The sequence below is a fragment of the Phyllobates terribilis genome, unplaced genomic scaffold (assembly GCF_046119375.1).
Source record: "Phyllobates terribilis strain yellow unplaced genomic scaffold, ASM4611937v1 Scaffold_1__5_contigs__length_1240528914, whole genome shotgun sequence".
Classification (NCBI taxonomy): Eukaryota; Metazoa; Chordata; class Amphibia; order Anura; family Dendrobatidae; genus Phyllobates; species Phyllobates terribilis.
Genome location: NW_027362761.1, coordinates 997,886,374 through 997,899,625, shown reverse-complemented (window position 1 = coordinate 997,899,625; position 13,252 = coordinate 997,886,374). Strand labels below are relative to the sequence as shown.

The 13,252-nt window shown below is 40.1% G+C and overlaps 1 protein-coding gene across 1 annotated transcript in view; it reads right to left on the bottom strand.

Moving 5' to 3' along the window:
* Window positions 1–13,252, bottom strand: part of HPGD (15-hydroxyprostaglandin dehydrogenase) — an 82,375-nt gene that overhangs the window by 31,104 nt on the left and 38,019 nt on the right. Inside the window, exon 4 of the mRNA XM_073643823.1 lies at window positions 2,992–3,088. Within this exon, the coding sequence (XP_073499924.1) occupies window positions 2,992–3,088 (97 nt within the window). The remainder of the gene's footprint in view (window positions 1–2,991; window positions 3,089–13,252) is intronic.

The window sequence follows — 13,252 nt, the reverse complement described above, 5'->3', positions numbered from 1 at the left end:
CCAGGTGGTTGTTTTTTCCTATGGTTCTCCCTTTCTCATTCAGCCCAATGAAACTCCATTCCACTGTCAGAGACCTTGTCATTTAAACTCACACATCCCCACAGGGCCCCTGCAACCCTCTTCTCCTCCATGTTAACCCATAGTGCCCCTGTCAACTTTTGTCTTATTGTGTCTAATCTTGCTGAAGCAATCACTGCTACATTGTGCCCATCCCTTCCTACCTGCCAGTTGCTGCATTGTGCCCCTCACAGAGCTCCTGTCCCCTACTTAACAAATCTTTAAAAGTGTGGCCATATTTATAGAAAGATCATTAGGCCACGGCACCACTATCAGTATTTGGTCAGTATTCGGTCACTATTTTTTCTCAGGAGTGGGCGCTAAAACCAGGTGAGGAACAATCAGAGAAAAGGTATAATAGAAACAAGTCACCAATTCTGCATTTATCACCCACGCCTGGTTTTGGCTCCCACTCCTGAGAAAAAATACTGACCGAATACTGATAGTGGGGCCGTGGCCTTACACTCAGATTGCCTGTAACATTAGTTTGCAGTTGGAACACTTTCTATACAATCTTCTGGGACTGGATTGTCACTCAGGTATAATTGATTCTGGAGGGCTAGAACAAGACAACGAAACAAATGTATTTTTACAAAAAGCTTTCAAATGGGCTCAAAGGGAAAATGACAGCATATTCTTGCTGCCCGAAGCACAGGCAGCATGAATCAGATACTGGCTGTATCATTTTAGTCAGGTATGATTTACTCTATGGCGTCTCATAGAAAACATACATTTCAACGCTGGTCAGGAACGATGCTTCTCGGCTGACTAGTCCAAGAGTCCGGCCTCGGGTGGCTTCTCCCTGCCTCGCTCTCCATTAAGTGATCTGTCTCTCCCTATGTGCTTTTAAATTTATGTTTTCTCTGAGACATCGTAATGTTTCAGAATAGACCATTACTAAGGCCATGGTCGCACTTTCAGTGTTTGCTCAATATTTTACTTCAGTATTTGTAAACCAAAACCAGGAGTGGAACAATCAGAGGAAAAGTATAATAGAAACACGTCACCACTTCTGTATTTATCACCCACTCCTGGTTTTGGCTTACAAATACTGATGTAAAATACTGACCAAATACTGAACGTGTGAACGAGGCCTAATGGAAATGATACAGGCGGTGTCTGATTCATGCAGCCTGTGGTTTGACTAGCATGAATCAGGTGTCAGATTCCAGGATGTGTTTTACCATCATTATTGCTACCTTGGCATGAAGCATGGTCATATCATGGATCTATTTCTGTTTTGAGTAGTCACAGGAGGTTTTTGATGTTGTGACCATAGTGCAGACATTAAAATTAACGTGTATTATGTCCTTCTGAAAGTCACTGACCAAGTCTGATCAAAAGATACATTTTTTGGGCTCGGCATTATGCTTTAAAGACAGCACTTAGCTTTTTTGATGGTTAAATATTAATAACATGATTTCATGTTAGAAATATCAATTACCTATTCACAGGAAGAGATATTTTTTTGCACTGTGTGTATTTTTCCCACAACTTGCTTTATAAAGAGGGTGATTTTGCTTGCATGTGGAATCGTATATTGTATTTCAGTATCTTCAAAGAAACTTCTTTATTGTTTCCTGTCTCAAATTAACTGTATACCTGAATCCAATGAGCAAATATTGGATAACATGTCACCAGGCCTGGCCATATACTTTGCTCATGCACATGCATCGCATAAAATTCAGCTCAAATTTTCTAAAATGTCTGGCTCCATTTCACGCACTGCTGAAGAGTAACAGAGCAGGCTAATGACAAACAGGGCGGCTAGTCGGACTATCACATCACATGATCTAGCACAGCCAATCATTTGGTGACAATCAGAGCCAGTATAAAAAATGGAGGCTGACCAAGCTGCACCATTTTATGCTTTTACAGTATACGAATAGAGGTCACACAGCTCATTCCATTCTATCTCTCTCTAAGCCATGATAGCATGTTTGGCCATGCAGATTGCTTACAGTAGCATGAGTAACATGAATCCTGGCATTGTTGTCTTGAAAAATGGTTCATGAGACACTTGAGAAATGACCGTACCACTAGTTCAATAACCAAATTAAGGCAATGTTAAGCATTTTACTGTATGACATCCCATACAATAATCCCAAGAGAGGGACCGGTGTGATGTTCCCTCATGAAGTTCTATTCATGGCATTGACCATGTGCTTTTCAAACCAATCTCTGGCTTTTAAAATTCAAGATAAAAGTGAGACTCTTTGCTAAAGAGGATATACCTCCATTCCAGCCTCCATTGCAGTCTTGCTCTGCACCATGATAACCTTTAAGAACAGTGGCGATAGGTCAATGGACCACCTGTAGATAGACATCTAGTTTGTGCAAATGTTTTCTGATGTTTTGTGTAGACATTGATGGCTTAGGCTTGCTAAGTGACATCTAATTTCACTTGTAGTACAGAATGGATCAAATGTGGAACCAATGGTATTGCCATTTCTCCAACGTGTCCCAGGAGCTGTTTTTCAATATGAAAACTCCAAAACGTAGGTAGCTCATTCTACTATGTGCAGTCTTCATAGACTGTGCTACCATGGCCTGCAGCATCTCCGGGCTTGTCTCTCATTGAGCACGTCTGGGACATCATTGGTCACAAGTAGAAAGAGAGCTGCCAGCAGATTTGTGTGCCCAAGTGCATTCAGCGTAGCAAAAAAATTCTCATATAACCATTAATAACCTCATTGATAGCATGCCAAAGCGTATAAGTGTGTGTATTTTGTTCATAACACTCATACTTGATACTGAATAAATTGAGGGTTTTTTTGGAAAATTTCCTTCCATTTTTCATAATATGTCTATCACTAACATATCTATCAATTCTGTGATTTCCATAATTCCACGACTTTTCCTTCTTGGTGTTGTAATATCAATGTTAATGAGTGTATTTCAAGTATTACAATCTTAACAAATTCAGTATTTTACCTGCCAGAGATGATATGTTTATTATGACTCCTCCTTGACCTCCATTCTTTTTGTTCATAAGTTCTAAGCCAATGTAGGTTCCTCTAATAACTGAGATCTGAAACAGAAGGTATGGGATATGAGAATTGCAAAACAGCTCACTATGAAGAGCTAATGTTTTGTTTTACAAGAACTAATAGTTAAAGGTTAAATAAAGATCACATCAATCTACAAAATAGCACAAATGCATAAAAGACTATTAAATTGAAAAGATATGGTGCCTTAAACCTGCCAAAGACATCCAGATTTTTAGGCATTATGACAAATGTAATAGTATGCAGATATTGCAGCAATAAGCCAAAAGCAACAGAGCAATTATCTTTCACATTATTAACTAAAGTTTAAAATATTGAACATAATACAAAATTAAATAGACATAATCTAATATTTTCCAACACAAGCAATATGTTTTAACTTTAAAGGGAATCTGTCAGCAGGGTTTTGCTATGTAATCTGAGCACAGAATGATGTAGGGATAGAGTCCCTAAATCTGACAAGTGTCCCTTACTGGGCTGACTGTTGTTATTTCAATAAAATAATTGTTTCCATATCTTCTGATGACTTTAATTTTAATTATTTCAGACTCAATTAGACAAATGCGGCACATTTAGTGTTGACTTCTGAATTTTTCTTTTTAAGCTCTTTTTAAACTAATTTCATATGGAATATGTAAAGTTTCTTGACTTTGCTACAAGTGGTGTCAGTCATCTCAGGGACAAAATTAATTACATTTGTGAAAAAACTCAACACAATCTATTAGTTTTGCCCCCAAAAACAAACGCTGAAAGATGTGTGGCAGCCCCCAGGATCTCTTATGGATCCAGTTTGTGGATGGGTGTAGTGGTATTTATTTTGCTACTAAGTCTATCCTCAGTAGACACTTTTTCATGTGCTCTGATGATATCAGCAGTTAGTATGTTATATGGCGATGATGCAGTAACCACCCAGTCTTGTGTAAGTTCCAGCTTTCTGTAATGTGTGGAGTGTATATTTTCCAAAGTATTCTTATGACTACATGGTTATTAAAAATCATTCATGTTTGTCAGAGGCTGTCACAGATTGCCCAGGATTGGTAATTCCTTACATGTCTGAACAGAATGTGTTTTTGGCGTGGTACCTTGTTGATACAGAGATTCAAGTATTTTAGAAACCTAATGACAGCACATAGATCAACAATCATTCTATCTGGAATTTTCTCTTACTGGGTTAAAGGTAACTTTTTCAAATTTCATTCACATCAGCAGCTTAACTATCTACACCCCCCGCTGTGCTCTTTAAAAGAAGACGTGGCTCTACTATTTTGAGCTGTTTCCATTCCTATGAATATATGCTGTCTACCTTATGTATATATTAATTAGATGGAAACATTTAAGGAATCAATAACAAGCTTCTGTTGCTCAAGGCAAATTATGATGATAAATATAATCTTTGTAGATTTAGTTAAAAACACTGTGACGACACAGCTTTTAATCTTAATTGGCCAGACGTCTCGATTTGTTAAGCCAGGGGAAATACACTATTGTGTTTGTGTTTACTTTAGAATTTAGGTGTTTTTCTTTGGCTGGTCAAGAAGGACATAGGCTGTGTGCCCACGATGCATTTTTTAAGCGTTTCTGCAGCGGCAAAAACGCTGCAGAAATGCTTAAAAAACGCATGGTAGAAGGCCTGCCATGTCCCCCAATGATAATCTGCATGTGCTGTGCACATGCTGCGGAAATTTCCGGTGCAGATTATCATTGCGGGAAAAAAACGCAGCACTACCAATTATTTTGCGGAAGTGCTGCGTTTTCGCCGCCATTGACTTGCATTAGAATGCGCCAATTCCGCAAGACTGCATCTGTACTTGCGTAATTGGCACGTTCTAATGTTCGGATGGTACCCGGGTGTAGAGGAGAGGAGAGTCGCCGCCACACCCGGGTACCATTAAAAAAGCTGTAAAAAAAGAATAAAATAAAAAATAAATGTATGCTTACCTTCCGGCGGCCCGCGGTGCGCTCCTTCTTGCTTCACGGCACTTCGCGATGGAATGAAGGACCTGCGCTGACGTCAGAGTCATGTGACGGGTCACGCGACGCTGACGTCGGAAGGTCCTTCAATCCACCGCTGCCGGCAGCCGGGACGGTGAAGCAAGACAGCGCGGGCCATCGGAGGGTAAGTATATATTTATTTTTTGACATTCTCTCGGTCACACTATATAAATCCATGCTGTTTGCATGGATTTATATAGTGTGACCAAGTTGACAAGCACTTTCCAAGTGATGCTAAAATCGCTTGGAAAGTGCTTGTCAACCCGGATGCGGAAATGCAAGTGAAGAACGCTTCACTTCCGCATGTCCCTGCCAGTAAAACGCATGTACAATCCGCATGCGTTTTTTTCTGCCAGGGAGATGCAGAAACACTCAGGAAAAAATCCTGAGCATTTCTGCATCATGGGCACATAGCCATACTATTATTTGTATAAACCTGAATGTTGACTTCTCTTGGTCTGGAAACAATAGTGTTTGTCAATATGCTAATTACATATTGACACTGACCGTAAGAGAACTCATGCATACATTTGGGGAAACCATGTTGGGACAATGAGGTCACCAGGCCCCATGCATATGTTGTTCGGGGTTGCCAGGTGAGACCCTCCAGTCGCCTGGAACCCATGGAGACAATTGGAGAATCCAGATTGGGACCAGCCGGTCATCTGGCCCCATGGAAACTCTCGGAGAAGCCAGGGTGGAACCCTCAGGCCTCCTGGCTTTGTACCTTGATGGACTGTCAGTTTCCTAAGCTTGCCACTACCTCCTCTCTGTGGGGGACCGCCAAAAGTGGAGGGCCACTGGTTGGTTGTAGTTGGCCCTGGAAGTCCGAAAGTCACAGCTGATCTGTTCCTGGCAGGCCAGCGGAAGGTTGAAAGTGTGTAATTTTGCACCATCTTGGGTATTTGCTGGGGCTGTTCAATATGTTATTGATTGCTGGTGGTTCATTAAAATATTGGCACACTGTTTTACCCTTACCCTGTGTTGTCTGAGTAGTATTATGCCTAGGGAAGACCCCAGGCCTTCACAAACACCATCAAAGGAACTAGTCCATGAAGTTAATGAGGCTTTGTTGGATGCATAACTGTTTGTCATTTGGCAAGATAAGCAGATTTGTATACATCTCTGCTCAAAGCTATCAACATTGCAAGCATAACAATGTGACCATTTACACAGATGGACCAGCGGCACAATACGACTGCTGATCCGTAAACCTTTACTGATCGGTGGTTATTTAAATGCCTGTTTGCACAGGAAGAACAATGTAAATAATGAGCACTGAGCTATCTTTAATAGGCTACTTAGTGCACATAGGCTGCCATGCTTCTCAGCAGTGGGAGTCCTGTTTACACAGGATGATGCACCGCTGAGAATGATGATCTTTGCGCTACACAAAAGATAATTTCACCTGTTGATCAAGCATTTTGCTTATTCATTAGGTGATCGGCAGCCTATTTACACTATAAGATAATCGTGAAATAAGGGTCATTCAAGAGAGTCTATCATGAGTTTTTTTCCACAAAGTCAGAGAGCAGCATAACATAATGGCCATGACCCTGAATCCAGTGATGTATCACTTAATGTTCTGCTGTGTGAAGTTTTGATAAAATCACCGTTTTATCAGCAGGAGATCATCATTAAAGGGTTAGTAAACATGCTTGGGGTAGGCAAGGATATTCATGAGGACTGTGTAACCCCACCCACACCAGTGATTGGCAGTCTTCTGTGTACACTGTACATGGGCAGAAACTGTCAATCAGTGGTGTGGGCGGGGTTATACAGACCTCAAAATTCAGAGAACTGCAAGATCTGCTGCAGAAATCAGGGATTTTATCAACATGATTTCAAGCAGCCCAGTAAGTGATACATCCTAGAATCAGGATCTCTTCCCTTATATTATGTTGCTCTCAGATGGGGTAGCAAATACCTGTTGACAGATTCCCTTTAAGAACATTATTTCAGTGTAAATACAGCTGAATACATGGCAGTGACAACTTGTAACATCTGTTATGATTTTATGCATTTTTTAAAATTTAGAATTTATGAGCTAAAGCTAAATCTATCATTATTTACCACATTATGTGAATCTATTCTTTCATATAATGTTTGCTTAAATAGATGCTAAACTATGAAAAGGTCAAAGGAAGAACTTTTCTTAACCTAATAGAAGGATAAAGCAAACATTGCAGATTAAAACAAACAGTTTGCAAAAAGAATGCCAAAAACAGCCATCTGGAGCCTCTGAACATTTTGTAAGTATTCGGACAATAAATGAAGCAGTCATTAGTGTCAATGCTCTATCACTAACTGTACTGATGCATAACATCAATACTAACATACTTGCAAAATGTGTTACTAAAGCACCGATTATATCTCCTATTAAAATAGCAAATAAAGTGGAGATGTGAAGGTGCAGAGAGGATATGATTGAAGTAAAAAGTAACAATAGTTTGGAGCTGAAAAGCGATCTCTACAGAACAAAAAATAGCAGCCCAGCATAAGACTTGGGCCCCTCAAATTTTTGCGCAACTCATTTTCATGCCATATTCTCCCAACTCCACAAAAATGGATAAAATTGGGGTAGGGCAGGGACGCGGCATGTGCATGATGCTAGAAATCATCTAATTCATGACGAGAAGTGATGTTCCTTATGCCAAATATCTCATTCTCCAGTCCTTGACTGGAGTAAGATTTGTGGTGAGGTCACTTGTCAGACGGTTGTAGAGTCATATAAAAGTGTGCGACTCTTAAAATCACAAAATCACAAAAAAATTGGCAAGAAAATTGCTTGATGAATTAGGGCCATGGTGGTTCAAGTGAACATTGAAAAATGGATTCCATATTGGGCTGCCGAGCGCTGCACTCAGATTTTTACAGCAGCCCCATAGAGGATAATTGGAGAAGCGATTGCGCCTCTGTCCTACCGCTCCATTTTGCAAATTGGATAAAAGTTCACTGTTGGGAAAAAAAATTCCCCAATATGCTGAACGCTCCCTAACCGAGGTGATAGCTTGTTTTAACAGTACAATCCATATTAAGGGTTTCTTTTTATCTAGTGTGATTTAGTGACAGGACAAGTGGTCACGGATTTCTATTTTTCCCCAAATTCCTCTCATATACATATACGTATTCCCCTCATCCTGGAAAAGCTAAGTGAGATATAAGAAATCCAGGAAAGCTGGTTATCCCAAGCAAAGTATAATTTGTTAAAGAAGCACTCTCATCAAGGTTTTTATCCTCTTAATATATTGCAGTAATCATATTATATGTCACTGTGCACTTACAATTGCTCATTTTGCCTTTCTACCCCCAGCTAATTCTTCTCTTTTCTCTGCTCTATGTACAAACAGGAAGTCTCTTTTCCCTACAAAAATCATTCCCCTCTTCAACTCTTGATCCTACTGCTTCCCCCTCCTCCTGCCAGGGACTTTTGCAGTGACTCATGAGTCATTCAAGGCAAACAGACTTCCTGTTTCTACATAGAGCTTAGAAGAAATCAGCTAGTCTGTTTTAATCATGGATTAAATCAGGGAATAATGGAAAAGAGAAGGATTAACTGGGTAGAAAGGCAAAATGAGCAATTGTAAGTACACAGTGCTATATAATATGATGACTCCAGTATATTAAGAGGTTAAAAACTTTCATGGGAGGAGGAGTGCTTCTTTAAAGGCTTTGATAAATTCTATTTTAAGGCCTGGATTTTATGAAATCACAGGCAGGTTTTGATAGCAGACTTGTCATATCCTTCCTGGCCTGGTTTTCTCTGTAGCATTCTATTAGTCCACCTGTTAGGCTGATCCATTACTGGGTTTAGAATAGTGTACAGTGTACATTACAGCGGGAGGAAAACTGTCCGAAGGGACAGAAATCGTCTGCTCTATTTTCGAATGCCTAGTTGGTGTTATTAATCTCAGATAAGAAGCGTTTTGTCTCTCTTTGTGGGTGGTCGGTAGTAGGCCACCAGTACAATCAGGGAAGCTGATGTCTCGTTAGTGATCATCCAAGCAGGGAGTAATTTGTATTTTGTGTCAGGATGTAAAGGTTTTTGCATTAATTTTGTACATCAAGAATAGAGAACAGAAGAAGCCCTGAATGAGCTGAGCTCATGCGTCACTGTCTCTGACTGCATCAATCCCGCTTTGACTACCACTTCACGGCTAATTTTCCACACTAGATATGAAAAATGTAAATAAGCCATTACGAATTTGGAAAAATAAAATTTAATCTAAAAATATGATTCAAGGTAATATTAAAGATATACGTGTAAAGCAATCTTCCAGGTATACGTGAAAAGAGAGGACAAATTTAGTTTGAATATTATACTGATATTATTCCACTTTCTTATTAATAATCCACAAACAACACACCCTCCAAGAAACTGCCCCAACCCTCCTCTGTGGAAACATGTAAATCCATTTTACAAGAATAGATCCACCACACCCACTTATAAATTAATTTTAATTAATTTGATATATATCTAATGTTAATTACCATGTAATTTCCATGTATCTTTATTTCTAGTCAGTTTGAATTAATTACTTATTGTACCAGTACGTATTAACCGTGCTGTACCTATATATTTGCCACTTTGTATGATGATCAATAGTAGGGATAATAATCACACAAAAATAATCAATGTAAATCAAATTTATTAACCAATGGAAGCCTTGATTTGGAGTCACCCCCAAAATTAAAGTGGAAAAACACACTACAGGCTGATCCAACTTTGATGTAGTGTCCTTAAAACAAGTCAAAATGAGACTCAGAATTGTGTGTGGCCTCCATGTGCCTGGATGACCTCCCTACAACGCCTGGGCATGCTCCTGATGAGGTTGCGGATGGTCTCCTGTGAGATCTCCTCCCAGACCTGGACTAAAGCATAGTCCTCCATACAGTATAATGGGCCCCACAAAGTCCTCCAAACAGTATAATGGGCCCCACATAGTCCTCCTTACAGTATAATGGGCCCCACATAGTCTTCCATACAGTATAATGGGCCCCACATAGTCTTCCATACATTATAATGGGCCCCACATAGTCTTCCATACAGTATAATGGGCCCCACATAGTGCTCCATACAGTATAATGGGCCCCACATAGTGCTCCATACAAAATAATTGCCCTACATAGGGGTAGTGGTTTTGGTGTCGAGGAACAAATATAACCACCCTTAGGGTCAGAAATGGCCCACGGGCTGGAGTTTGACACTTATGTTATAAAGGATATGTTATTATTCACATAGGTTATGTACTTACCTGATGTCACTTTCCTCTTTTTTTTCAAGCTTTTTGCAAATCTTAATATCCACCCTTTATCAGCAAATATTTTTATGTTTTAGAAACTGTTGCACACCAATATCTAACCATACTTACATAGTCACACCATGTAACTAGTCTCTACATTTTTAAATTACCTATGTGAACAATAGTGTAAAAAAATAGGAAACCAGAGTTAAAATCTGTTAACTCTCTAACTTTAGACACAAACTACACAGATGTTTCCAATACTTCATTTTTACTGGTCCATGTACCATTTATAGATCTAGATTGTCAATCATCCCAAAATGTACAGTTTGGATGGCATGACACTGCTTAAAGAACGGGCCACTGACTGTAGTGCCCCCCCCCTCATCCTGTTAGTTCGTCATCCCCCCCTCCTCTTGCTGAGTGTGGTCTGTCCCAATTTAATATGGAGAATGAAAGCCCGTTGGGGCTAAGTTCAACTCTCTTCCTTCCCCCTGGTTATACATTTGCTGTAGGAGCTTGTCTCCTCCTCTTCCCCTCTGAGTCCTGGAGGTGCTCGTCGCGCCCTTCCTCTCCTGTTTGAGTGTATTTAATACTTTTTATTTCATAGTAGAAATTCAAGTCACAACGGCTGTTATTAATGATGGAAGCACCGGAATGTTGCGACTAAGTAGGCTGACTTCCCTGTAGATGTTTCAGGGCATTTGTCTACTCGTCTTTTGTTAAGTTTTAAGTGCTTCCTTTTACTGTTATTTCTATGAAAAAATCAATTAAAGCTGGGACCAACCTTCACCTATCAATTCTGTGTATTTGTCTTATTATTGTTAGATGGGAAGTTCAGGGAAAAGCTGGGGGATTATTCGGGAGCGTTTGCACGGGTCACTGTAGTCTGCAAAAACATGGTTTTTCCTACTGCTGTCCAAAGTGTTCAGCACAAAAAAACACTGATGGTGATTTTGTGTCATTTTCCCAAAGTTTGCATACTTGTGGTAAAACTTATCAGACAGTACAAATGCATCCAAAGGTAGAACACAGAGGGCCAAGAGTGAGAGGCAGAGACTGATATGACTGCTCTTCTGCAGCCTGTGGAGGTAAGGCAGTAGTAATGTGTGCCCTGCCTCAGCTGTCTCTGGCACTGTCAGTGCGCCCGCTTACTCTATATTCTAGATAGTGCTCTGATGGTGACATCACAGTTGTCTCCCAGTGCTGTTATGTATAGCGGCTGTGGTTTATTTATTGGGAAGCGGCACTAGCTGCTGTGTGGGAAGCATAGAATGTCAGTTGGTTATATGTACTAGCGTTTTCAGACATTTGAAACTGCCCCTCCACATTTAAGGTACTTCACATAAAATTTGGTTAGTTGCTAAATCAGAAGATCCCTATATTATTGTGTTTAACAGAATTTCACCCACTATCAGTGGGAATCATGGCAAACATGTAAAAGGGGCAGCTGGAATTAAAGGCCTGTTTACATGGACTGACTGGTGGCATGATACGAGTGATGATCAGCGGGCGCTGTCACTGTGCACACAGCACAATGTACAGAGCAGGGAGTAGCCCCACCCCTGAAGTGAGTGTCAGGGATGACGCTTTATTTCAGGGAGGGGGCAGAGGCTGTGGCAGTGAAAGCAGACTCTGCCCCTGCTCTGATGACGTTTCATTTGAGCATCCCAGGATGCACTGGGGGCTCTCAAACGAATCGTCATGAGACAGGAAGTAGAAAAAAAAATAGACTGATAGTTAGTGTAGTCAGGGAACGGTAGTGAATTTTTAAAGCAAGCATATTAGAAAATAGCTTAGATTATGGCATCAAATAGATAGGGATTTAGATAAAATTTACTTTAGCCTTCGGACCACCCTTTAAGTTTCAGGAATCCCTCTATATTGTGCAACCTCTTATGTCCACTGCCAGTGTAAGGCCAGGGTCGCACAATCATCCAGAATTTCATTATTCTGTTCCATATTATGTTTCAAATTATGGAACTGCTATATGACGTACCCCACTAGCCTAAAATGGGGTCCATAGTGTCTCTGCTATTCTTTTCATAATTTAACTGGAAAAATAGTGCTGCCAAAATCTGCAACTGGGTTTCCTAATAGAGGCATTTTTCCTAATGAATGATCCAGGTCAGACGTGAACCTAGGAATTTAGCTGCTCTTCTTCATTACCACTATGTTCCACATGTTTATATGGACATACTGACATCTCACATTTCTCAAATGTCTCCCATTTAAGGTTTCCATTACTTTGTTTTTTTCAATAGCTAATTTTTTTAGGCTATGTACACAAGACAATTTTTCAAGCGGATTCCAGCTGGAAAAGTGCCGCAAAAGTGCCCCATAAAATTAACATAATGAATAGCAATGTTGACGACATTGTACTTTCAGAAACCCTGAAGCGGTTAAAAAACTCTTCTTCATAGTGTAGAGTCAAATATACCGATGGCTAAGTCACAGTAAGAACTACGGCAAAACCGCCGGCGAAGCAGTTTCAGGACAGTGGCAGCCAGTGTTTTCCTGAAACGGCTTCAACTGGGAAGATTCGGTGACAGCAACAGTGTCTAAAAGGTTCACATTGCGTTTCGCTGTAAAGCACAAGCAGTTTTAATACAATTTTTTGAGCATAAGCTAAAAGTGGATCCAGCAGGAAAAATAAGTCCTTCACTTTTAGTTCTTATTCCTTTTTCAAAGAAAACCTGACAGGTAAACACAGAGTCTTTTATCTCAATAAGGTGTTTTATGCACCAAAATAGCAATTATTTAAAGTGAATCTGTCAGCAGGATCAATCCTCCTCAGCGTGAGATATGTAGATCAGGAGAGAAGGCTGTTAGTCATTACATGTCCACTTTCATTTTAAATAAGCTCTGGAGGCAGATTCTCAGGGATATCAGTGTTCGGCCCTTAGATCTTAACAACTCATTAAGAGAAATTAAGAGAAACATGGATTTCTC